The 25,547-nt window shown below is 35.8% G+C and overlaps 1 protein-coding gene across 1 annotated transcript; it reads right to left on the bottom strand.

Annotated features, from left to right (window-relative positions):
• Positions 1-7,889: 7,889 nt before the first annotated feature.
• Positions 7,890-25,456, bottom strand: LOC117333016 (phosphatidylinositol transfer protein alpha isoform-like). The gene is made up of 10 exons (XM_033892126.1): positions 25,342-25,456; positions 20,849-20,879; positions 19,404-19,606; positions 18,111-18,210; positions 17,130-17,207; positions 15,405-15,485; positions 12,469-12,567; positions 12,033-12,128; positions 10,019-10,141; positions 7,890-9,674 (listed from the first exon to the last, which is right to left on the bottom strand). The coding sequence occupies exons 1-10, from the start codon at positions 25,368-25,370 to the stop codon at positions 9,615-9,617; spliced, it is 900 nt and encodes a 299-aa protein (XP_033748017.1). The 5' UTR covers positions 25,371-25,456; the 3' UTR covers positions 7,890-9,614.
• Between the last annotated feature and the right edge of the window lie 91 nt (positions 25,457-25,547).

Raw genomic sequence — 25,547 nt, 5'->3', positions numbered from 1 at the left:
GTACGCGTGATGTACGGATCGTGGGGGCGGGGTCCGTACGTGTGATGTACGGATCATGGGGCGGGGATCTGTACGCGTGATGTACCGATCGTGGGGCGGGGTCCGTACGTGTGATGTATACGGATCGTGGGGCGGGGATCTGTACGTGTGATGTACAGATCATGGGGCGGGATCCGTACGTGTGAGGTACGGATCGTGGGGCGGGGACCTGTACGTGTGATATACGGATCGTGGGGCGGGATTTGTACGTGTGATGTACGGATCATGGGGCGGGATCCGTACGTGTGATGTACGGATCGTAGGTCGGGGATCTGTACGTGTGATGTACGGATCGTGGGGCGGGGACCTGTACGTGTGATGTACGGATCGTGGGGCGGGATCTGTACGTGTGATGTACGGATCGTGGGGCGGGGATCCGTACGTGTGATGTGCGGATCGTGGGGCGGGGACCTGTACCTGTAATGTACAGATCGTGAGGTTGGGATGTGATGTACAGATCGTGGGGCGGGGGTCTGTGCGTGTGATGTACGGATCGTGGGGCGGGGATCTGTACGTGTGATGTACGGATCGTGGGGCGGGGACCTGTACGTGTGATGTACGGATCGTGGGGCGGGGATCTGTACCTGTAATGTACGGATCGTGGGGCGGGGATCTGTACCTGTAATGTACAGATCGTGGGGTGGGGATCTATACCTGTAATGTACATATCGTGTGGTGGGGATCTATACCTGTAATGTACAGATCGTGGGGTGGGGATCTGTACGTGTGATGTACGGATCGTGAGGTGGGGATCTGTACGTGTGATGTACGGATCGTGGGGTGGGGATCTATACCTGTAATGTACAGATCGTGAGGTTGGGATGTGATGTACAGATCGTGGGGTGGGGATCTGTACGTGTGATGGACGGATCGTGGGGTGGGGATCTATACCTGTAATGTACAGATCGTGGGGTGGGGATGTATACCTGTAATGTACAGATCGTGAGGTGGGATGTGATGTACAGATCGTGGGGTGGGGATCTATACCTGTAATGTACAGATCGTGGGTCGGGGATCTATACCTGTAATGTACAGATCGTGAGGTTGGGATGTGATGTACAGATCGTGGGGTGGGGATCTGTACGTGTGATGGACGGATCGTGGGGTGGGGATCTATACCTGTAATGTACAGATCGTGGGGTGGGGATCTGTACGTGTGATGGACAGATCGTGGGGTGGGGATCTATACCTGTAATGTACAGATCGTGGGGTGGGGATGTGATGTACAGATCGTGGGGTGGGGATGTGATGTACAGATCGTGGGGCGGGGATCTATACCTGTAATGTACAGATCGTGAGGTTGGGATGTGATGTACAGATCGTGGGGTTGGGATGTAATGTACAGATCGTGGGGTTGGGATGTGATGTACAGATCGTGGGGTGGGGATCTTTAAGTGTGATGTACGGATGGTGGGTACTCCAACAATGTTAGAGGTTTTACACGGCGAGATACTTTTCTTAGGCAAAATGAAACGAAATCAAACGAAACGAAACGAAATCAAACGAAAAGAAAATTGAAAACATCGAAAAGTAAAAAAAAAAAAAAAAAAAAATAGAAAATATTACACTTTACAGAGGCCTAAATGTCCCATTCTCATCGGTGTAAAAACAACACACAGGAATAAATTCATCCCAATAGGAAGAAAGAAGCATGGCGAATGCTAGCCCTCATGTATGAGGACATTTTTGTATCTGTATCTCTATGAAAATAAAAAAAAACTTTTTTGGCCTTGTGGTCTTTCAGCGGACGAGAATAGATAGGAAATTGAGTAGAATGGGAACTAGAATGTCGCGTGTCTAATTGATGGTGTGATTATGTTTTGAAAGCGACCCCCAGATTCGAATGGGTCCTAACCTAGCACTATTTAGTAGCAGTTACGCTTAGCCTAGCGAAGACGAAGGGAGAAGAGAGAAGACTCTACCCTGAGAATTTGGTTTATTAAGGTTTTTGACGTCCATCTAAACACCTAAAACATATTTCGAAATATTAAATATTGGCCTAAAAATACCCTATCCTCTGGACCGGCGTTATCACACCGAAAAACCGCCGATGGATCTGTATCGTGCAAGTTAGATATTCTCACACGGGACACCAATTTAAGTCCTATCAGACGGACTTGATGTCAGTCGTAAACGGTTACTTTAAGTACTAGTGCTTTATTTTTGTGTCCGCACTTTTAAGACTTCCTTCGATGTATGATTCAGAATATATGACTAGTCCATTATTTATAGGAATACAATCACGTTGTGTATTGTGTACAAACATCGTGTATATTAAACATGTGATTCTACCAAAAATAATCACAAATACTGGTAAAATATCTTATCAATAAATGTATAATCATAAACTATATACACTATTTCTTACCCACCTTCTAATCTAATTAAAAATCACTGATAGCCAACTAGATTTACTATCAAAATGAAGGGACGTTACTCTTACAAGTTAACGCAGTTCAACTTGCTGTCAGCGTTATTCAAGCATCCAGATGAAAAGAACAAGTTGGTTTAACGAAAATCTCCGAGCAAAGCTGAAATAAAATAAAATATATTCCTTTTTCAACCATAGGAAATCCACTTAACTAACCCAGTACTTAAATATTGTCTCAAACATATCCAGAATTATTCACAGTTCATCAAAGTTACAGAAATAGAGTCGTACTCTGATGCTTCCATTCTATCTACACTCCCGACACCAGCAATACGGGAACAGCGCGTTAAGCCGACGTTTTTATACCAATCGCGCCTTTCAAGTACAGCAATTTTCCCGGAACTCTAACTTTTCACGATCAGATACACACATGGTTTTTCTACCATAAAAGGAGTTGCTTACAGTCACCTCTGTCACGTGATTTTAGATGGATCGTGCACCAATACACTACGCGATTTGCACGCCTATAAATCGTGGACTAAGCATATTATCTAAATACATGTAGTTATTTCATATTTAAAAAATTGAGTGAATATTGCGATAAAAAAACAGATGAGAATGGGGCACTTAGCCTCCTAAAACGTCTCTTAATGTGCTATACACACTAGGAAAGCTCCAAATTACGGTGGCTGATTTGTGCCATTTCGTTATTTCGTCTATTCGCCCCGAAAAGACGAAAATGAAATATCTAAATTCTCGTTCTTTCGTCTTTTCGCCCCGAAAAGACGACAAGTCATACGCGGAAAGACAAAATTAATGCACGCTAATTAGCGACCATAATTCTCGCCTTTTCGGGTTTAAAAATCTCGTATTTTCGCCCCGAAAACACGAAATCTAACAAACCTTCATTCTGGTCTTTTCGCCCCAAAAACACGAAATTTAACCAACCTTAATTCTCGTCTTTTTGCCCCGAAAACACGAAATTTAACAAACCTTAATTCTTGTCTTTTCGCCCCGAAAACACGAAATTTAACAAACCTTAATTCTCGTTTTTTCGTCTTTTTCGGTTAAATTTCGTGTTTTCGGGGCGAAAAGACGAGATTTTTAAACCCGAAAAGACGAGAATTAAGGTCGCTAACTAGCGTGCATTAATTTCGTCTTTTCGCGTATGACTGGTCGTCTTTTCGGGGCGAAAAGACGAGAATTAAAGTTTGTTAAATTTCGTTTTTTCGGGGCGAAAAGACGAGATTTTTAAACCCGAAAAGACGAGAATTAAGGTCGCTAATTAGCCTGCATTAATTTGGTCTTTTCGCGTATGACTTGTCGTCTTTTCGGGGCGAAAAGACGAGAATTAAAGTTTATTAATTCTCGTCTTTTCGGGGCGAAAAGACGAAAGAACGAGAATTTAGATATTTCATTTTCATCTTTTCGGGGCGAAAAGACGAAATAACGAAATGGCACAAATCAGCCACCGTACCAAATACATGTGGACTGTAACTTATTCTCAAGTCCATATGGCTATACCATCTACTGACGGAGTGAATCGAAGGGAATACATAGTGGTCAGCGAATGACGGAAGTCGAATTATGACTTGACTGAACACTTATTCAGTAAATGGTATCATGGCCGACGAGCTGACTTTTTATTTCATAGCCGATTATAAAATCGTTGTGATCATTCGACATGGACTTAGAACTTTCCCAAGTCCCTTAAAGGGAAACATGTAAATTAAGTTACATATGGCATGGAATAACGTTTTTATTTCCAATGGATCCTCGCTGTCAGGATTGTATACAGATTAAAATCGCGAAAAATAAAAACATTCAAAGTAAAACCATAAAACCAAGAAGAAATTATATCCCGCTTCAATATCTTCCTTGAAATTTTGCTTACAAAAACTTTTAATGCATGCATGAGAACATGATGAATTTATTTCAATACACCTCCGCTAGGGATCGAACCTCGGACCTCTGGATTACTAGTCTTTAAGTCGACCGGTCGCGCTAAGATTCATTGTGGCTTAGTATTTACCAGGGTTACTGATCCTGGTCCTTTTCTTTTATACTGAAAAAAGTACCACAGATATTTTGGGGCCAATGTTAACCGCTGTACCATCTTTGTTGGTTTATGACAATTTGTTAATTTCTGTACCTTTCTCAGTTTTTCTCTGTCACAGTTGCCAGCAGCGATTTATATGGGATAAGAATAAATATAACAAATAGACAATATGTGACTAACTGTTAAAAAAATGTAAACTTTATTTATTTTACAAGAATTGAGAAACAAGTTATATTAACTTATATTAATCACGCTGGTTGGCCCGGATGGAAGCGCGTGAGGGGTCTTACTGTGGGAGGAAACCGGAGTACCCGGGGAAAACTCACATGGTCGGGCAGGTGACCCCATACCTTTTCACGTCCGATCGGGGAATCGAACCACGGCCGCCTTGGTGAAAGGCACGTGTGTTACCACTGTGCTACCCGACCACCCATTTTAATAGTAGTTAACTGACTAACTGCTAATTAAACGGCTGCCTTTGATAACAAGTTCGATTTAGACCAGCTTTACTGTAAATTACTAACTGTTACAGAGCATTACCGTTTTATTGCAAATTTAACCAAGAGGTCTCATGTAAGTCATTCTTATTATTTTACACGATTGGTCTCAAAATTAATTATAAACATGTGTATGTGAAAATTCCATGTAGCATTTTGTGATGAATAGCGATTACAATTGTTTTAGTTGTCGAATGCAATATGGCCTTTTGTAAGCCATTTTGTTTTCCCGATCGATAAGTCTCAAAGTTAAATATGCACAGGAAGTTCAAGTGATGAAAAGTTGACCCCAGTATGGCCTTTAATATGGATTGGTCAGGATCGTTCCTTATATTTTTTAAACTGAATTCGCTGAGTATCATCTCTGGAAGCTACAATATATTACCAGTACGTTTCTTGTTTCTGGATCTTTCAATTGTAACAAAGTAATTTCTTCTTGCAAACTATGTTGGACTTCATCTCAAGAATCTGCCTGCCATATATCAGGATTCTAGTCAATTTGGTTAACAAGAAGTTCATAAAACGTCTTTTTGTAACATTTTGTACAAAATACTACTTTCATTATCAGAGGATTATTTACTTGTGACAGTTACCTCCCTTTAGGACGCTAATGCACCGCTCTAAATGCAAGTGACAAAAATGTGCAATAAAAATACCAAAATCCCTTAAGCTTTTAGTGATATACATATGTACAATGAAAGTATACCTAATGATGGTACCAGTTTACCATGATAAATGTAAACAAAACTAGAATGTGTATTTTTTTGCAACTCATTTACACACACTGGGCAAATGAGCTGCTAAAACATTAACATTCATGAACTTCCTAACTTTCTCGTGTATAATGTATGCCTTATGAAGCTCTAATAGCTGCTAGTCAGTTTTGCCATAAGTTCATTATTGTAAGATAGACTAAATTCTTAACAAATTACATCAAATACACCATCTAAAATTGTCGTGGACACAAAAAAGAGTAACACAAAGCGGCAATGTGTATGAAGATATTTAATCCATGAGCTTGGTACTTGTCACATTCAATAAATAAGCATAACATATCAATAATACCTACCCAGTAATCACAATATTAGAAACAACATGATTTTACACAATCTACAAAGATCCACACATTGTCATCATCATCTTCACTAAATACACACATATATGGAATACTAATGACATTCTGACCTTGCCTACAACAGCCCAGCACTGCAGGGCTGTAACAATTTGTCATCATAGGAATAAATGTTATCAAACATTTTGACAGAAATTTCACCATACCATGGTGAATGATTTGTTTATTACTTGTTCTCTGCAATATTTTTTAAGTTTAATACAGATCTCCCTTGATATATCAAGCCAACAGATATGGTGTCCAATTGTTAGCTATATCATCACAGTTCACTAACTAAATGTCTTAAGATAAAGTGTCATTGCCAAGTTATAGCAGTGTTTTCCCATGTAATAACCCCGTGTCATGTAATAACATCAACTACTGACGACCAGTTGGCTGACGAAGACGAGAGATGATCAAAATAATCCAGGTAAGATAATGTTGCTTTGAGTTTGGAATTTAGTAATAATATCTATTACATTATTTTTATTAGGGCAGTCAAACCTGTATTAAATGGTGACAAATAACTACATAGTCTGGTACTTAATACATTAGAGACTATTTGACCAGCCTAGTTGTTACCCAAACATTGGACCATTCCTCCTCCACTAAGCAGACAGTTTCATGTTCTTATATTATGGTAGTGAGATGTAATGCTGTAGAGTAGAATGTTGGGTAGGTGATTGATTAAATATTACACAAAAGACATTCTTATAAAGAGTGCAAAACAAAAGGGTGAAGATTATTATTTCACTCTGAACAATACAAGTAAATCACTGTAGCTCAAGTCCACAATCACATGAGTGCTTCGCCAGTATCCAGTATTTAAGCTGGTTTTAATGCCACACACAGATAAAGGTATCCCACTAGAGGCTCATGGCCACTCATACACTCTTGATTACTTTGACATTGTAGTTTCTTGTAAGCAGTTTCCGAGACAAGAGAGGAGTGATTGTCATCATTAGTACCGTGTGTGTGTGTGTGTGTGTGTGTACATGTATATTTCATTCTGATATTCAGTAATCATTATTAAGAAAAGATTTTACAAGGATTAGGAGCACAATGTATAAGAAGTTTGTACCTGTGTGGAAGTTATTTTACCAATTGTGCATGGTAGTGACATCACAATTATCGTAAAATGATGATTAAAACATCGCCAGTCATCAAAGCAAAAGTAGTGGAGATAACAATGAGTTTTATGATGCATGACAGGACACATGTACTCTACTAAAATATATCTATAATCACTGCTAAATTTCTAATATCAGCAGCCATACAAATACATGTACACATTGTATATTTGTGTTGTGTAAACGCCAATACCCGACTTTGTCTAATTCTGAATCAGTTGTTATAAATCATAAAATTTATCAATTTGTAAATATGATCAAGATACTGCTAGGAAGGTACTAATTTTTTTGGTCATTTTCCTAGATCATAATAAAAACTGTCATCTGACAAAGATTTTGAAGTCAGAAAGGATGATCATTGGTCATATTTGACAGTAATTAATTATTAAATCATTTGTAAAAATGGTCAGGAGGTATGAAAATTGGTCATGTCATACAGTTAGTCCCATGAATAGGTTTGTCAGTACCGATTTTATCAAACAGCACGATTACCAATTTCTTTATTTTACAAATTGCAGTAATAAATGGTTCATAACTGTATATGCTTTACAGAAAACAAATGTCAACAAACCAAAACTAAAAATGACCCCCCCCCCCCCCCCCCCCCCCAACTGTTCCTCACCCTCAATAATGATTAAGAATAAGCAAACGATCTTTCAATGAGACAATGGCATCATGTACATTGAGTGATCTATTAGTAGTTAATTTATTATGCAACATTCTAAGTACACTGGATATTGGTCATACCTGAATGGTTCACTACATCCAAGGTACTGAAGGCAAACATCACTCGATTTGCTGTCACAAATGGATAACACTAATTCCTGGCTTGATCAAACCACACAACAACCTTGACAGGTGTATTCAAACAAGTGTCCATCCTACCGCATCATGTAATCAATAATTCTTGTACTTCATTTTTAACCCAATGAGATAAAACTGTTTTAATTTTATTTTCCGACAACTTCGAATACCAAACACAAGGTTGGCAGCTTCACCAATCCTCTAACTCCAGCCATGGTCAGACAATAACAGATCAGAGATCAATCCAACCATGGTCAGACAATAACAGATCAGAGATCAATCCAACCATGGTCAGACAATAACAGATCAGAGATCAATCCAACCATGGTCAGACAATAACAGATCAGAGATCAATCCAACCATGGTCAGACAATAACAGATCAGAGATAAGTAATACTGAAAAATATTTGTTTTTACACATGGCGGATAATAATCAAGCAATCTGTTTTATTTGCTTTGCGATAACTTTAACAAAAATAAAGTATTTCTCTTTAGTTTGAAAAGTTTAATCTGAATTGATGAAGAAACACATGTATATTCATTCCAACATTATCTATCAAATGTATATTAAACATTTTTACTCCTGGACCAGTTTAACCATAACAAATTATAAACATACCAAAGTCACAAATGACCACAGCTAAGTCTAATTCCCTTTGCACAATGATGGGTCTCCACATCAGTTGGTGGCCCAAAACACCTAAACCAGGTTTTTTAATGTGGTTGGCTTATAAAATCTGTTTCACATCTACGAATCTGCCCACTCACAAATATGGTACATTTAAACACCTGATCAAGCAGCTCTATTATTTCAAATGCATTTTGCAAGCATAGAATATAATCAACAGTTCATTTTAAATAAATTTTAAAAATATATCATTTGCATAATTGTAGTAATTTATGACAGTATGTTAGTTAGTACGTAACTGAATGTGACAGTTATTAAGAGAGAGATAGTGAGGAAGAGCTGATAGGAAGACTTCCTCCATCTTTATCGTCTGGTATTTCTAGATCATATGGAATCAAAATACATGGAATTATGACAAGAAACACACACATGAAATACTCATGATAATCTATGATAAATGGTATTTTTTTGTACGTGTACTGTGACATCTAGTGTTCTCCGTATTCTATCTACTGATAAATGCACTCCATCATGTGAGTAGTTTCTACAAAGTGTGACCTCTAATTACACTAACACCTAGACAAAGTATTTATCAAGACTTCTCATATAAAATCTATCATTTTGAATGTGCATGATTTTTAGTCACACTCCCAGTTATAATTAGGTTTTTCAATTATAATTTCTTGTATATCTGCAAGTTCAACAACACTTGAATCATGCATATATAGACTGTTATGCTCACATAAGAACAGTCTTACGTACACATCTAGGACTCAGAGAGCGAAAAGTCTGGAAATTGTCCTCCTCTGGTAAGACAGGGGAATTAAACACAGTTTTAAAGTGTATCACTATGTTAAAATTCAGCACAAAAGATTAACATTGGACACAGAGGTGATAAAATAGTATTTGACAGAAGATGATGTCCGAGGGTTTCTTCGACAAGGTATGTCCATTACCAAGTAAAGTACTAAGGAATCATCCTTTCACATCCTTATCGTCTGAAGTTGTACCTCTAACAGTTCCCTGCATTCGTTGCTGAATTTGAAAAGGAAATATGTTACCATAACATTCAATTTATTGAAATTAATGTGAATCAATGTTCATCTCTTTCCCAACACAAGAACTCCATAGAAGTAGATTTAACAGGTTACCAGATTACAGAGACAAATTTCCATCAGAAATATTTTGATATAATATTTTTTCATTGTCAAATAATTTTAAGTGAATTTGTCACCCTCAACCAATAATACATGTACATTGTACTTGTAGAATAGTGAAGCCCCTGTGGTCTATTTTACTTAAAGGTTATTTTGTTTTACTAGGCTTGTTTTACGGTGTACATATTTTCACACATACTGAAAATATACTAAATCCCATACCCTATCTAGATCCTCCTTTGTTTTCCTTTCAATCTCACGGATGTCCTCCATTGTCAGACCAAACCACTTCTCCATCCAGCAGAATACTTGACGATGGAAGTTTGTGAATATCCTTTTTTCTTGCTGCAGTGACAACAATTACAAGAGTGTTATCTATTGCTCAAATTATTCCAGCTAAAGGAATTATGTTCTATTACTTAATTTATAAGATTTGCTTTAAATTTTCTTTCGTTATTCATTTGGTCATTATGTACTTAGTGTCAAAATATTACAAGCAAATAAATTCAAATACATGTACATATTTAGAAAGAAATATCTCATCATGTGATGAAGAGTATATGTATTTACAAAATATAAACAATTGAAAAATTAGCCAGTCAATGACATTTGAAATTAAGGTACTAATATACCGATGAAGCCATGTGACTGAACCTCTGATACAAAGTATGTGGTAAAGGGCTGAATTTCCTAGCAGACAATGGCAAAGGAGGGGAGAGAATCCAGAACAGGTAGAAGTAGAACCAAGTTGTCTACACTTTGCATGAAGTCTCAAGAAACCATCCTAAAGGCATAGTTAGGTAAAAACTAGAACTGTCGCCAGGATGGCTGACTAATACCCAGCAATGTGCACGAGTCAATGGTGAATTGGAACTGTTAATTAGAGGCTAACTAAGATAACCCATGCATGCCAGTATTTCTGAAATTCAGAATGTCTGAAATATGTGTTGTTCACAATAAAGAGAATTCAGTGACCAGTTGCCATAGCAACCATAACTTTGAGAAAAATAAAGTGGCATGCACATCTACACTTGATCATTAATATTTGTGTGAAGTTTCATTAAAATCAGCCCATCGGTTTAGGAGAAGTTGTCCAGACAAAATGTGTCTACAGACAGACGGATGGATGGACGGACGGACGGACGGACAACCTGATTCCAGTATACCCCCCTAACTTCGTTGCGGGGGTATAATTAAAACTTGTATCAGGAGGATGTGCATGTATCGCTGTGTGAAAAGATTTGCATAATACAACTAGCAAACACAATAAGCTGATTTAATTGTTACTAGTTAATCTATAAATCACCTATAAAGCGTACACCGATCTAGATCTTGATTACAATTTCATATCTATATTAGATAATTTTGGCATATCTGACTACTTTCGGTCCTGCTCCTCAGCCCTAGGCCTGATTACAGCAAAATATTCATAGCATCTAATCATGTAATTCATGTAAGTACAGGAGAAATTGGGAAGCGAGACGCAAGGGTTATGGAATTCACATTATTGGTATAAATAAACTTTCATCTATGATGAGATTTTCATTCTATTATATCTGGGAATACAGAAATTTTTTAAAGACCTTTCAGTCAAGTAATTTCAAAGCCAATCAGACAACTTTGGGCCCAACTTCGCAGCCACTGAGGGTTGGCTAAGTTCACTTTTTAGTGTCAGTGTCAGTGTCCACTGCTATCCCAGGGTTTCAGTCAAATTTATTTCCAATTGAAAATCACTAAAACTAAAAGTATTTGATTCTAACATATCTGAATATTGAGAATATTTTTGAAATTTCAGTCAATTTGACCCCTTTTTAGCACCACCCATCATGATCATGGAGCAAGTAAGGGCCAGTACCAGGTATGTGCATACCATCAAAATACCATTCAGTGCTGATAATTCTAACCAACTTGCAAGCTGGAATTATTTGGAATGGAAATCATTCTCAAAAATGTGATTGTCATATACAAACAAACAGTACTACATGTACTTCCATTTATGAACAGTTACAGCTTTGATTCAACAATATATGGGCACTGAGAAGATAACAGCAAACATTACCCCTTTCCCCCCATACATCTCAGGCTCCCGGGCAATGGGACCTCTAGCTAAGGAAGAAAATTTCTTTGAAATTGATTAAGTATTTTTTGAGAGGTTGCGAACAGTGGATAAAAGACAAAAGCCATAGGTGGGTCACTACAGACTTTGTCTCAAGTGACCTCAAAGTTGTTTACTCACCGTTTGTATAAATCTCTCAACTTTACCCTGAATTCCCAGCCATTTGAACTTACAGGATACAAGTTTGTAAGCACACATTACAGGTTCCACAGATTTCTGAGGAAGTAAAAGCATATTCTATTATAGGATCGCTTTACTAACATCTCTTAGTACAAATAATGTAATTATAATGAGTCTACATAATTTGGGAATATAATTTCGTTTAGCTTCAGAGATTTCACAAGTTCAGACTATCAGAAATAGTGTCAGCTATAAAAGAGTTTGAACGAACACTAGCTAGAAAAATACTGTTTTTAATGAAAGAAATATGTGTTCAAACTATCCGCCTATTGAACTGACTGGAAATTTTTTTGGTGGTGGTACAAATTCCAAAATAATATCATGTTCCACAATATGTCGTTGTAAATAAAATAAAGGGAACTTGCATCCATCTTACCATCCAAGTGCCTCCAAGTGGGCCTCTGCCTATCTCCTCTCCTGTATTCTCAGACTTGACAGCCATTACCTTGCTAGGATCCCATTCTGGCTTGTAGTCCTACAATTTATTTCAAAAATACATCATCATCATGACTAATATGACCGCACTTTAAAATTTGCTTTTCAGGTCATTCCCAAAATTGAACATGCATCACAAGGGACAAAAAGAGCCTACACATGACATCTTGGGTTTGATCCATAGAATATCATCTAAGAATAAGAGATAACAAAATCCAACTGTCAGAATCCAAGATGGCCACCTGTCTGTCAGTTGACTTATCCTTTAATTCCCTTAATAACCTTGACTTCAAATCAGTTGATTTCTTTGATTTCTTGCTAAATTCCAACTTATCTTGCTTCATAAAGTCATCACAAAAAGTTTGTCAGTGAAAAGTTACAAAATTGGACATTGACCTTTGACCCTGACCTTTGGTCAATTGACTCCTTATTTAATTCTAACAAACACTGCTTCATAGTATCACAACAAAATGTTCATTTATAATTTAGTAAAAAGTTACAAAATTTGAGCTTCACCTTTGACCCAACAACCTTGACCTCTGACCCAATGACTTTGACCTTTGGTCAGTAGATCTAGAATCTTTGTTAAATTTCGAACAACTTTGATCATGTCATAACAAAATGTTTATCAGTGAAAAGATGCAAAATTTGACCTTTACCTTTGAACCTGATGACCTTGACCTTTCAGCCGAGTGTGCATTTTTGTGAACTTAACACCTTGATTAAATTTCTTACGAATCAGTCAATGATACCAAAGTTATAGCCAGGAGTTGTGGGTGGACAGACAAACATACAGAGTGATTACTATAGGAAACCTGTAATCTTCAATACTGGACCCAATGAACAGCTACATTTGTATCAGATGAAATGTCTTAATCTGGTTATCCCTACATGTATTCTATATATATTCAAGAAAATATGCATAACATATTTTTCTGCTAAAAACTTCCCAAGAGCCGAGTATAATTCTTTCCCTGACCTTTTTCTTTCATGTTTGTGGAAGATTATTGATATACTTCTGAATCAGTAAAGCTGCTTGTAAACTTGAAAAAAAATTAACTGAAGGACTATTAACAGTTACATGTACAACATGAAGAGATAAAATCCAAGATGTACACAGCCTAAGTTTTTTTTAAATTTATATTATAAGATGCTATTTAGGCCTAGCAAACATCTATTTTATGACCCCTAGTAACATCGAAAATGCAAATATTTTATATCCGATTGCCGAGCTGTCGGTCAGGCTGTCCGACGAGACATATATCGGCCTACAGTTTTGACAAACAAAACGCCAGTACATCAGTCACGGATCATAATCGTTAGATTCTTTTCAAATAAACAAATAGTAATCTTATTAAATAAAATCCTCATGAAAAACGGCAGCGTGGTTTGTTACAACTTGCCTTCAATTCCTGTTGATATTTCTTGCGTATTCTAGTGACATACAAGTAAATATGAAACTGCGAACAGTCGCTGATTTAGTTACATTAAACATAACCGCCATTTTGGCCGATAAGTGATTATAACGCGATTAGTCACGTGACAGCTGAAGTTATCCCGTGGCATGTTTAGCTGCAGAGCTATTTATAGAATTGTAAGGCCTAAAAAAAAAAGTTGTGTGTTTCCAGTTTCCTGACCGACCCCAATAAATTAACGCCGACCCAAAAGTTTTTAGACATTCTTCAGAAATTTTCTCGGTTTTCCGTGACCCGATGAACGTTTAAGATTTTATTCGAGTCACCGAGCATTATCATCAAAACGTTTGCCTACACAACGAGATCGCCCAAGCGTTAGAAAGACACAGAATTTGGGGTTTCCCATATGATGCAACATGGCGACCGCTAACTGTAAGGCATTAACGGTGATCGCAATAACAATAAATAAATGCTGTCATTCTTCAGAAAAAGCATTGATGGCAGTCATTCCTAACGACATGCTTATTGAGGACGTTTTCCGCCGCTACCATGAGGGAGCGGGGAAGGCAGTGAGATGCATAGCAAAAGGAAAAACGTCCTTAGAAAAGTCAGATAAGTTTGAACTGAGCGCAGGTATCACAATATCTGATGTTATAGGATTCGGAGTAAGATGTATTGAATTTACGTGTGATGAACAGGAAACCAAAAACTGTGGTATTTAATTTGGCCTTCTTAACAATGAACAACTGGCAAATTATACGGCGGATTAACTATTAATAGCTTAAATATCTTTATTCCAGTCTCCAGAAAGACGGTATTATATTTGGCATACTTTCGTAACTTTGTAAAGAACGACATGATATATAAGTGAATTAGAGTAACCTACCAACCCTAACTTTTTGAGGAGCTGAAACCAGAAACACACGTACAACTTTTTTTTTTAGGCCTAAACATTTGACTACGTAAACACAGTTTGTTTTATGCTTATATGAAATGTTCCTGCGTATGAACTCAGGATGAACATATGAGTCTAAGACATGTAAATTTCCAAATATTCATATTAATTTGAAACAATTGCAGTAAACACGAGAACCATCAGTTAAACCGTGTCAATAATTGCTGTTAAAATAGGAACTATATTAGGCTGCGGATATATATCATTTGTGTTTAGAAAAGAGAAGTTGTTAGCAGGAAACAAAAGTGTGATTAACAAAATTTACCCACCACGACTATAACGGCAGGTGCCAAAGGCAACCTGACGTTAAAAATGTTGCTACAGCTGTACCATTAAGTTGTGGGGCATAATCAATACAGAATTAGAAGGTCTTAAGTTAGTACCTGTCTCACGTTTGTACAAAATCATGTCTCTAGTGGTGATTGAGAGTATACATTACAGTATGTTCCAGTTGCTAAAGTTAACCAAAAGTATTCATCAAACCAAGGAAGATTTCCACAGACTTACCGTTCTGGATACAGGATCATTGGCAATGTCAATAGTTACAACCGTTCTAGCCTTCTTATCTTCTGGTTTTAGATCATGAGCCTGTTAACATAGAAAGTTATGTTGAAAAACAGCACAGGTGTTATCTGGCTAAAATTAGAAAAAATAAAAGCATATTAAGGGTGTATATTTTGTGGACTTTTGCTTCCAAACCTTCTGAATATTGCCTTTTGTTGTAACCATGCAATAAATAATTATTATTGACATCCTTTCTTTGCTAATATAATTCAGTATATCAGTGATAGCAGTTTTACAAGTAGGTTATCAATTCCTTCTATTATTTAAAACCATATAATTTCACTTAAGTTAGCTATCTTTAGTCAAATGTGATCAGCCAAAACCACTTTCCAATCTGGAAGCATCCAAAAATTGCATTTGACAATTAGTTGTCCTCCCTACCCCTGTCCACCATCACTAACATTTACACCCCCCCCCCCCCCCCCCCCCCCTCTGTCTGTCGTTACATTTAAATTCCCCAACCCCTGGCTGTCATCATTTAAATATAAAACACTCTCTCTGTCTTTCACATCACTAATATTTACATCCCCTGTCTGTCATATCACTTATATTTACATTCCCTGTCTGTCATCACTTACACTTACATCCCCTGTCTGTCATCACTTATATTCACAACCCCTGTCAGTCATTACTTATATTTATAACCCCTGTCAGTCATCACTTATATGTATAACCCCTGTCAGTCATCACTTATATTTACATCCCCTGTCAGTCATCACTTATATGTATAACCCCTGTCAGTCATCACTTATATTTACATCCCCTATCAGTCATCACTTATATTTACATCCCCTGTCTGTCATCACTAACATTTACATCCCCTGTCTGTCATCACTTACATTTACATCCCCTGTCTGTCATCACTTACACTAACATCCCCTGTCAGTCATTACTTATATTTATAACCCCTGTCAGTCATCACTTATATTTACATCCCCTGTCTGTCATCACTTATATTTACATCCCCTGTCAGTCATCACTTATATGTATAACCCCTGTCAGTCATTACTTATATTTATAACCCCTATCAGTCATCACTTATATTTACATCCCCTGTCTGTCATCACTTATATTTACATCCCCTGTCTGTCATCACTTATATTAACAACCCCTGTCAGTCATCACTTATATTTACATCCCCTGTCTGTCATCACTTACACTAACATCCCCTGTCTGTCATCACTAATATTTACATCCCCTGTCTGTCATCACTTATATTAACAACCCCTGTCTGTCATCACTTATATTTACATCCCCTGTCAGTCATCACTTATATTTACATCCCCTGTCTGTCATCACTTATATTTACATCCCCTGTCTGTCATCACTTATATTAACAACCCCTGTCCGTCATCACATATATTTACATCCCCTGTCAGTCATCACTTACATCCCCTGTCTGTCATCACTAATATTTACATTCCCTGTCTGTCATCACTTACACTTACAGCCCCTGTCAGTCATCACTTATATTTACATCCCCTGTCTGTCATCACTTATATTAACAACCCCTGTCCGTCATCACATATATTTACATCCCCTGTCAGTCATCACTTACATCCCCTGTCTGTCATCACGTATATTTACATCCCCTGTCTGTCATCACTTACACTTACATCCCCTGTCAGTCATCACTTATATTTACATCCCCTGTCTGTCATCACTTACATTATCTTGGGTGCCTCTGTCTGGACAATGTATTGTTTCTATGATAATGTAGAAACCATTTTTCATGTAATCTGGATTCTGAAAAAGAATTAACATTAAAAGATACATGTAAGAAACTATTTAATACCAAACAATGTTAATAATGACCATCATTTTATCAGACTTTCCTATTGCACAGGAAAATAACTAGCTAAGACTAAAACATTAATTCAACATAAACCTCTGCTTTGACATTATAACATGAGAAAACAAAATCAGAAAATAATTGAATGACTCAAAATCCTGTAACATATAACCAAACGTATTATTTTAAAGTTGTATTTTGAACCAATTTGAATACTTTTGAGGAAGTTCTTCCAAATTCCTTAAGTCAATAAAAATTCATTTCTACTCAATGATTTTTCCCAATCTTAGTTGTACACCTTACATACCAAATTCAACTGCATTGGTACTAGTCTTGTTCACTACTTTAGGAAAATGAACTGAATGCTGGCATATAGGTTCAACATCTTAACCTCAAGGAATAGCATTTATTATTAATATCTGATTGCATTGCCAGTCTGATTTTAAAAGCTAATTCTGTTTGAAATCCATCCAAGTTCAAGTAAACAATGTCCTCCATATAAAGTACCAAGCCTTGATGATCACTCTGCCCTCAGACTGCATTTATTCTAATAGTTAATTAGTAATAAATGAAATATTTTCATTATTAATGTTGATTTCAGATTTGTCAAATTATATTCAGTCAGATTTTAACAAGGACTTTCCTTTAATTACCTCTTCACCTAAGTGAAGAAACATGACATCTTTTGCCAATAAAAACTGAATTAAAAACTAACCTCATTAAATCTTTATATGGAAGTCTGTCTTTATCTTGTCAAAAAAAATTACTTTTAGAAATGCCATGAAATTTTAGAATTTCGGTGTCACTAATTGAATGATGAGGAACACAATGATTTTGTCAATCAAAGGCATGCTTACTGATATTTCTGTTACACAATATGGGTATGCATTCCAAGCCTTTTCATGAATTTCTAATGATCCTTTGGGTGCTATCAGTCTGATGAACCCTGGTACTCGACTGAAAAGGAGAAGATGGTTGCATCATGCAAAGGAATGAAAGTAACACTGGAACAGATACACAACATATGTATTTGTAATCTTAATCTTGACCAAATGACACTGGCATGTACAGAATAAAATACTTGGGCCCAAAAATTGCTGAATCACCACAGATGTTTGTAAGACATTAGTAACCCACAAAGGAACTCCTGCCATGACTCCAATGCTACCCGTAAAACAACATTAAGCCTATTTAATAGCAAGGAGAGTTTGTCCTTAGCCTCATCATTAATATTGGTCACAGTAAACAGAAATGGTTGCAGATTTTGATCATAACAAGCTGTGGAATTTAGAGTGTAGTTGTTCAAAGTGTAATTAATTTAATTGCTTGAAACACATTTCTCCTTTACTTCAAAATCTGTGGGTGTATTCCTTAAAATATGCAGGTAGAAAGAGACCCATAAAATGTTGTCAGCTTAGTTTTACTAGAAATGATTTTATAAAGATTTTAAAATCGTTGTTAAAGTATGATTAGCCTAATTATCTCTTGAACAACTGGGGCCTGTTTGCATATGTACACCAACAGAATATACTCAGAAATTTAAAAAAAAAAATGCAATAACTTGATCAGTATCATATGCTTTGAAATTGTAGATGGTTTTACTTTTATAATAACAATTTGACCCAGACTGATAATATCAATTTGCCTTAAGCTTGACATCCTTGATTTAGTTAGATAATCAAGCAATGAAAAGTCAGTAAATGTAGATGTAAGTGTTTGTAATTGATATTACAGTGTGTTAACTCAGGGTATTGTACAGTCATATACTCTCCCTTACAAGACAATACAATCTTACATGAGAGGTCCTGGAGTTGCCAGTTTCTCTTATATAAGGTCCTTGTTGTAGTGAAGAACTTTACCATGTGTAAAATCTACTACACATTCGAGATGACTAAATTTCAAAATAATGCTTAAAAATAAACAATTGAAAAAAAAATTCAAAATAAAAAGGTGTCATTTCATTTTAACTAATTTGTAACTGAAGTAACTCTTTTACTTGAACAATATCTATACATATATGCATTCTGAAAACTATGACCAAGGGTTTATGCCATTTTTTTTTTCATTCTCTCACTATTTTTGACACAATAATTTCCTTATATTTAGCTTAAATTTCCAGTAATAAAAGAACATCAATTCTTTATACCTACCTTTGTAAGTGGTAAATCTTGTGAGTGTATTGACCTTTTCTATATTCTCCACCTTTTAAACATTTGTAATATCCACCTTTCTCTGCTTTCTCTTTCTCATTGTCAAAGTCAAATCCTTCATTTGTAATGACCTCTATCCCCTCTCCTCCTCCAGTTTCATTCTTGCTGGCTTCTGCTACAGACCATAACTGTGCCACTTGATACTGAAAAAATGTTGTGCAAAAATATATATTAAATTTTTGTCATAGAATCACATACCTCAGGTAATTTTATGTGTGTGTATATATATATATATATATATAAATTTTTGCAATACATTTTTTGTTGTAGATTTTTAGACTAGTGCATCATCCTGTAACTTACTGAGAAAGCACCCTCAGGGACTCCAATAGACACTTGAGAGTATATTTTTCACTCCAAAAATTCAGATTTGTCTTGTCGGTTGATGTAACATATCTACCAGGTAGTTAGCATGTTTTGACTCTTTAGATATTTCGGAAGTTGCAATTTGACTTCTAAAATTGCCAAAAATCAAGGGTCAACTGGATACCCTGACAATTCTTATCGCAGGACAATAACATAAATTATCATTTCCATATGACTGCAATAGATATGGGTGGGTTTATTACCAGGCATATGCATGTAGCTGGATGGTGGATACATATATATCAATGCATCCAACAGTATCAATTTTTGTATCACCCTACAGGGGTGTAACCATTTTTTTTCTAATCTCTAGTCTAAGGCTTGTACACACCAAAAATCCACTAGCCAAACTAAAAATCTACTCGTCTAACGAATATTTGAAAATAATTGGAAAATCAAAGACTAAGTTAACTATATATATTCAGAAAGGCTCTTTATGGTATATTTTTTATACACTATGCATCAGTTTCCATTTGAAAAATGAATCTTTTCTTTTTTCTATTATATTATTTCCCAAACAAAGTAATTTATGTTGCAAATATGGCCTACGTGAACTTTTAGCATACATGTAAAAATTTATGATCGAATGATAATGATGTTACTCATTGTGATTTAACAGGTCTTGCATGATCAATATGGCACAAATGACTCCATATTATAAAAAAAAATATACCTAGGTAAGATTATTGCCAAGCATTTGAAGGTTTTAAAGTGTGTTTTAGTCACTTCTATGAAAACGATTGAATTTAACTATCTGCTAAAATGTCATGGGCAAGTCATGATCACTGGTCCAGGGCTAGTACAGCTGTAATTTTCACTAGCCAATTAAAAAAACAAGTACACATTTGAGTCATGAGTCCTTTTCAAGACTATAGTGTCCAACAATGTTAAATTCAGTATTTCCTGAAATTGTGTGAATCCTATAAAAATTCTATGAGTACATGACTTGATAGGACTCGCATGTATATTCATAACTGATAATGGCAATTAAATTAATGTTGAGTAGTGTGTGTACTTACCTCATCCACGGTCATGGGCAGTACCACACGACTGAAAAAAAAAAAAAAAAAATTGGTTACAATAATATCAATATGTAACAGATGGCATGCCCAACTAGGTCATACTGAACTGATAGTGTCCATAATATCACCAAGAAGATTCCTCTTAGTTCCAAACTGACTGCTGGTGGCCATCTTGAATATCTTTTCAGGCTAAAATTAAACTTGACATACATAACTCAACCCCAAATAGTATGAATATTACACCTCTGTCGGTTATGAATTTGCTCCCATATGCTCTAGTGTAGCAACATCAGAGTGAACCACTCCGGCACTATTTATCAGGTTTAATTATTCTTAAATACATTAATATCTTAATTTCTGTACTTAAATATACAAACATTCATCAGTAGGTATACATATGTTTGACAGTACAGCATGTCCCTTAAACTACACTAAGTTATATTTATATATCAATTTAAAAAATTTATGGTAATATATGCAAGATACATATCATGTCTGTGCAGGTCATTTCTCAATGTATTTGATATTTTTAATATACTGTATCCTGAAGTGGCTGGGGCAACTATTTTTGTAAAATCAAATTAAAATTGAAATGATTTTGTTCTGGCACTATCATTCTATTTCGACATACAAGGATTTGCTACATTAGCATGCATGGGACCCAATCATAGCTCTAGGTCTGATGACATTGCTCCCTAGTGGTGTTATGGTATAAAGAGTTGCTATAACAAGTAGTATTCTGATCATTTTCAGTTTGAAATGTGATTGGAAGTTGAAATGGAGTGCTTCTGAGATGCCTCTGTGTTGTCTATCTGGTGTGGAGGTTCAATTCAAAGAATCTAAGTCCACGTTGAATTCCCCACCATCTGATGGTTGGTTATAAATAGTTTTTAGGTGAATACCCATCTCCACCAGAGCCTGCAGTTCCACACTGTCAGTGATGCTTGATAACACTATGCCCATATAAGTTAAGTGCATGAAATATTGACCTCTTAAACAAACTGAAAAGTTTTTGCTTAAATTTTTATTAAAATTACAAAAACAAAATCTCACTAAAGATTTGGATTACAAATTACCATGCATTAAAGATGCTATACGCTGCCAACAAAGTGTGATAACTGATTTGAAACATGAATAGGCTGTTGTATATTTCTATACAATATCAAAGTTAAATACTTTATGCTACTACCATCCTCCAAAAGTATCAGCTTCTAATTATATCATTTCAAGCGGAAAAATAAATTGACAATCCCGAGACATTCTATTGTGCTCCTCCCCTACCAAGCTCCTCCCCTACCAACCTGTCGCGTTGACTTTTCATAGTAGCTGATCCCACTTGGCTAGCAGGTATATATGTTTTGGCGCATCGAGTATGTAACATACATGTTGTACATGTTGTAGAGTAACTGCCTGTGATAATATATATTTGGAAAGACAACAGTGCACAGTGATCATGACAGGTCTTTAAAAAAAGTGTAATGAATTAAAGTTGTAATATATTAAGCTTACAGTGCATGGTCCCTGTGTCCACACTCAATGTGCCTATACAAACAGGTAAAATGAAATAATAACAGACCCAGTCGTTGAAATTTTTGTATGGATGTTCATTTATGTAGGTTAAATAACATTAATAAGTTAACATTGTAAAATGTATTTACTATTGCATATTTTGATTATCAATTTTTAAAAATTTAAATATTCCTTGTCATTATTTCATTAAACATTGTCTGTGTCATACTCAAGTAATTCAAATTGGCAGCAAGGATGATGGCAAAAATGAAAGAGTAATTAAGATGAAGACAAGAACTATGTGTAATCATACATGTCTCCACTTCTGTATATCATTTAGTTTAAGTTGTATACAGTTATTATCTGCATTTTTTTTTGGAAGATATCTTGTATTGCTACATTGTATTTCTCCAAATATATAAAGTGATGAGCTCATGTTGCAACCTTAAGCTTACCTGAAAACTTGAACATTGCACAATTAATTAACAAAGTCCAATTAACGGTAAACTGTAGGTGAAGTTCAAAATCTGAAATGTGTGTAGGATGCCCATGATTGTATGTATGAATTTTTTAAAGCATAATCCTGGTTTACAGAAAAACTTAACATTTAATTAACAAAGCCCAATTAATAATAAATCCTTTAAAATTATTAATGTGAAATGTATGCTGGGATGATTATATATTGATACAAGTATATTCTAGGTGTCATTATGATATCTCATGTACTTTGAAGAGAAATCTAGAGTTAAACAGAAATTTTTACGCTGCCGCCGGCATGTAACAGTATGTATGTAGGTCACACGAGAAAAAATATATAAAACAAAAACCCAAAACAAAAAAGCCCATATAAACAACACCAACAAACTACTTTTATTGTAAGAGAAAAACAAAGCTCTTTGTGGGATTTGAACTTGTTACACTTATTTACCTGTACACTTGGACGTAACCACTCATATATTAGCCTCTTTTGGAGTTGGGACTTTTTGCCACCTTATGAGATGAAAATAGGTGTTTTATGAAGAGAATTTTGCAGTATCAACTAAATTTCTGAAATTTTACTGAATTAGATCTATACAAAAAAATTGTCAGGGAAACCTATGTAGCTAGCTCAATTCATTTTATGGCCACAAATGAGCAAGAAAAAAACACTACAATGAATCTCATTCATTATTTGAAGTTGAAAATTGTCAAAATTCTATTTGCTATTAAAAGAGACATAAATTTTTAAATGTATATATACATTGTCACTTTAAAGTAAGTTGGTGAGATGATCAGGTAATGAAATTAGCTTTCAAAACACAGGAATACCCAAAACCTAAATAACTAGATAATTGGTTATCACTAGCTAGCCTCGACTGTATAAGGTTGTTAAATTACGATCAGGGTTATAACTGAAATTAAATGTGATAAACCATAATTGAAAATATGATTAATGAAATCTTAAAGGGACATCACGGTAAACCAATTTTTATTATGAATTTTTTCATATTATTGGGTATATCTTTAAAAAATATAACTTTACGAACAATAACCATTCAAATTTGATGATATATGTACATAAAAAACATCAATCATTAATTATAAAAAGGTTATCACAATTCGTTGATCAATAGTCTGGATATGTAAATTTTGTGACATTCATGATAAAACGCATGTGCACAACAAACTAAAACACCCGAAAACAAAAATGACTTCCAACGTGAATCGACTGCAGTTGAAAACGATAACAGCTTCCGCAATAAAGATAATAATGGGCAAATGGGTCAAAGACAATCCTAGAATTACACTGGGGAAGCAGTACAATAGATTGGAACAGTTCAAACATGAAAACAATGACTGCAGTAATACGGCCGCTGCTCGTATTCTGCTTGATTGCTGGATAGTAGGTCATAACAAACTCGGACTCGGTAATATTTATACAAACTCGGTAATATTTTTACAGTCTACCAGTACATCGACCGCTACTATCAATATACTATATATACAATGTTAACACTTATATACACATACATATTTGTGCCGGAATATATACAGAACGTGTTATTTAACATTTAAACCAATGTATAATATCGTTATCCAACTAACCCAGATGGAATATTTCGACGTGTAAGTTATCGTGTGTTTGTGTTTACAAATAAAAATGCCTCGATTTTAAAACAGTCACATGATTATTTAAAAATAATTTCCGCGCTAAATTTAGAGGGGGACTCCCAACTAAATCGAGTGGTCAATCTGGACATAGGGATCGACTCTGAATATTGGGATAGCACAGAAACATAACGGGAAAGGAACAAAACACGTACATTCAATGAAAATAACAACATTTTAAACACGTACATTCAATGAAAATAACATTTTTACCGTGATGTCCCTTTAAAGGATATAACTTATTTCCCTTCTACGTGAAGGACTGTAACAACCAATATTCTATTTTTAGAACTGATTGATTTTTCTCGAGTTGGCTGCAGATTTAAGAAACATTGTTGGAAGTTATGCCATTCCGTATTAGAGCTATGTGTAAATTACCTTTTTATGGATGATCCAATACATCTGGAATGTTCGATTATTAGACACGATCCCAATCACAGCGTGTATTTAGCTATTTACTATATATTCTATAGACTATACCTGGATTAGGACCAAAGTCGAATTGTACAGTATCGACCTTTATGTATCATCTTGGCAAAAAATCAATATGCCTACCGTATCTCCCTTTAGACAAACACATGTAGTTTATTGTGATAGATGTACTATAGTAGGCTTCACAAATCGGTCCTTTGTGTCGGGCGAGTTACTAACACTGCATATGTTACATATATATATTCAATCTGTGTTGCCCTGTTGTATGTATGGCGAAATGGCCTTCGCGACACGACCACGAGTGGGGTGGACACCGGCCTTCGACCTAAATTTCACAAACCGATTCCGATTATCTGCTTGGACACAGACAGATCATAAGATGTCAGGCATTATCAACTTACTATTCATAACTACACGGATGTGTCGGCATCTTCCTTTTCTTTCCGTCAGCGTGAGAAACGGGTGGGCCGATCGCAGCAGATATGACGTCACGTGCGGACTATGCTTAGACAAGTGCTCTTCCGGTGCAAATATTTAGGGGATAAATTATAGTTAATTTCAGGCCCTTTGTTTAAAATATTATATTCTTCAAATAGTTGCTATATAA

This window comes from Pecten maximus, chromosome 8, assembly GCF_902652985.1.
Source record: "Pecten maximus chromosome 8, xPecMax1.1, whole genome shotgun sequence".
Classification (NCBI taxonomy): Eukaryota; Metazoa; Mollusca; class Bivalvia; order Pectinida; family Pectinidae; genus Pecten; species Pecten maximus.
The sequence above is the reverse complement of the archived record's forward strand: the minus strand, read 5'-3'. Positions and strand labels throughout refer to the sequence as shown.

Coding starts and splice junctions, on each gene's coding strand:
- LOC117333016 (XM_033892126.1), bottom strand. CDS start 25,370: ATGCCGACACATCCGTGTAGTTATGAATA. Junction 18,211..19,403: donor AAGATTTACCACTTACAAAG/GTAGGTATAAAG, acceptor TCTCCTTTTCAG/TCGAGTACCAGGGTTCATCA. Junction 9,675..10,018: donor CAAAGGAGGATCTAGATAGG/GTATGGGATTTA, acceptor TTTCAAATTCAG/CAACGAATGCAGGGAACTGT.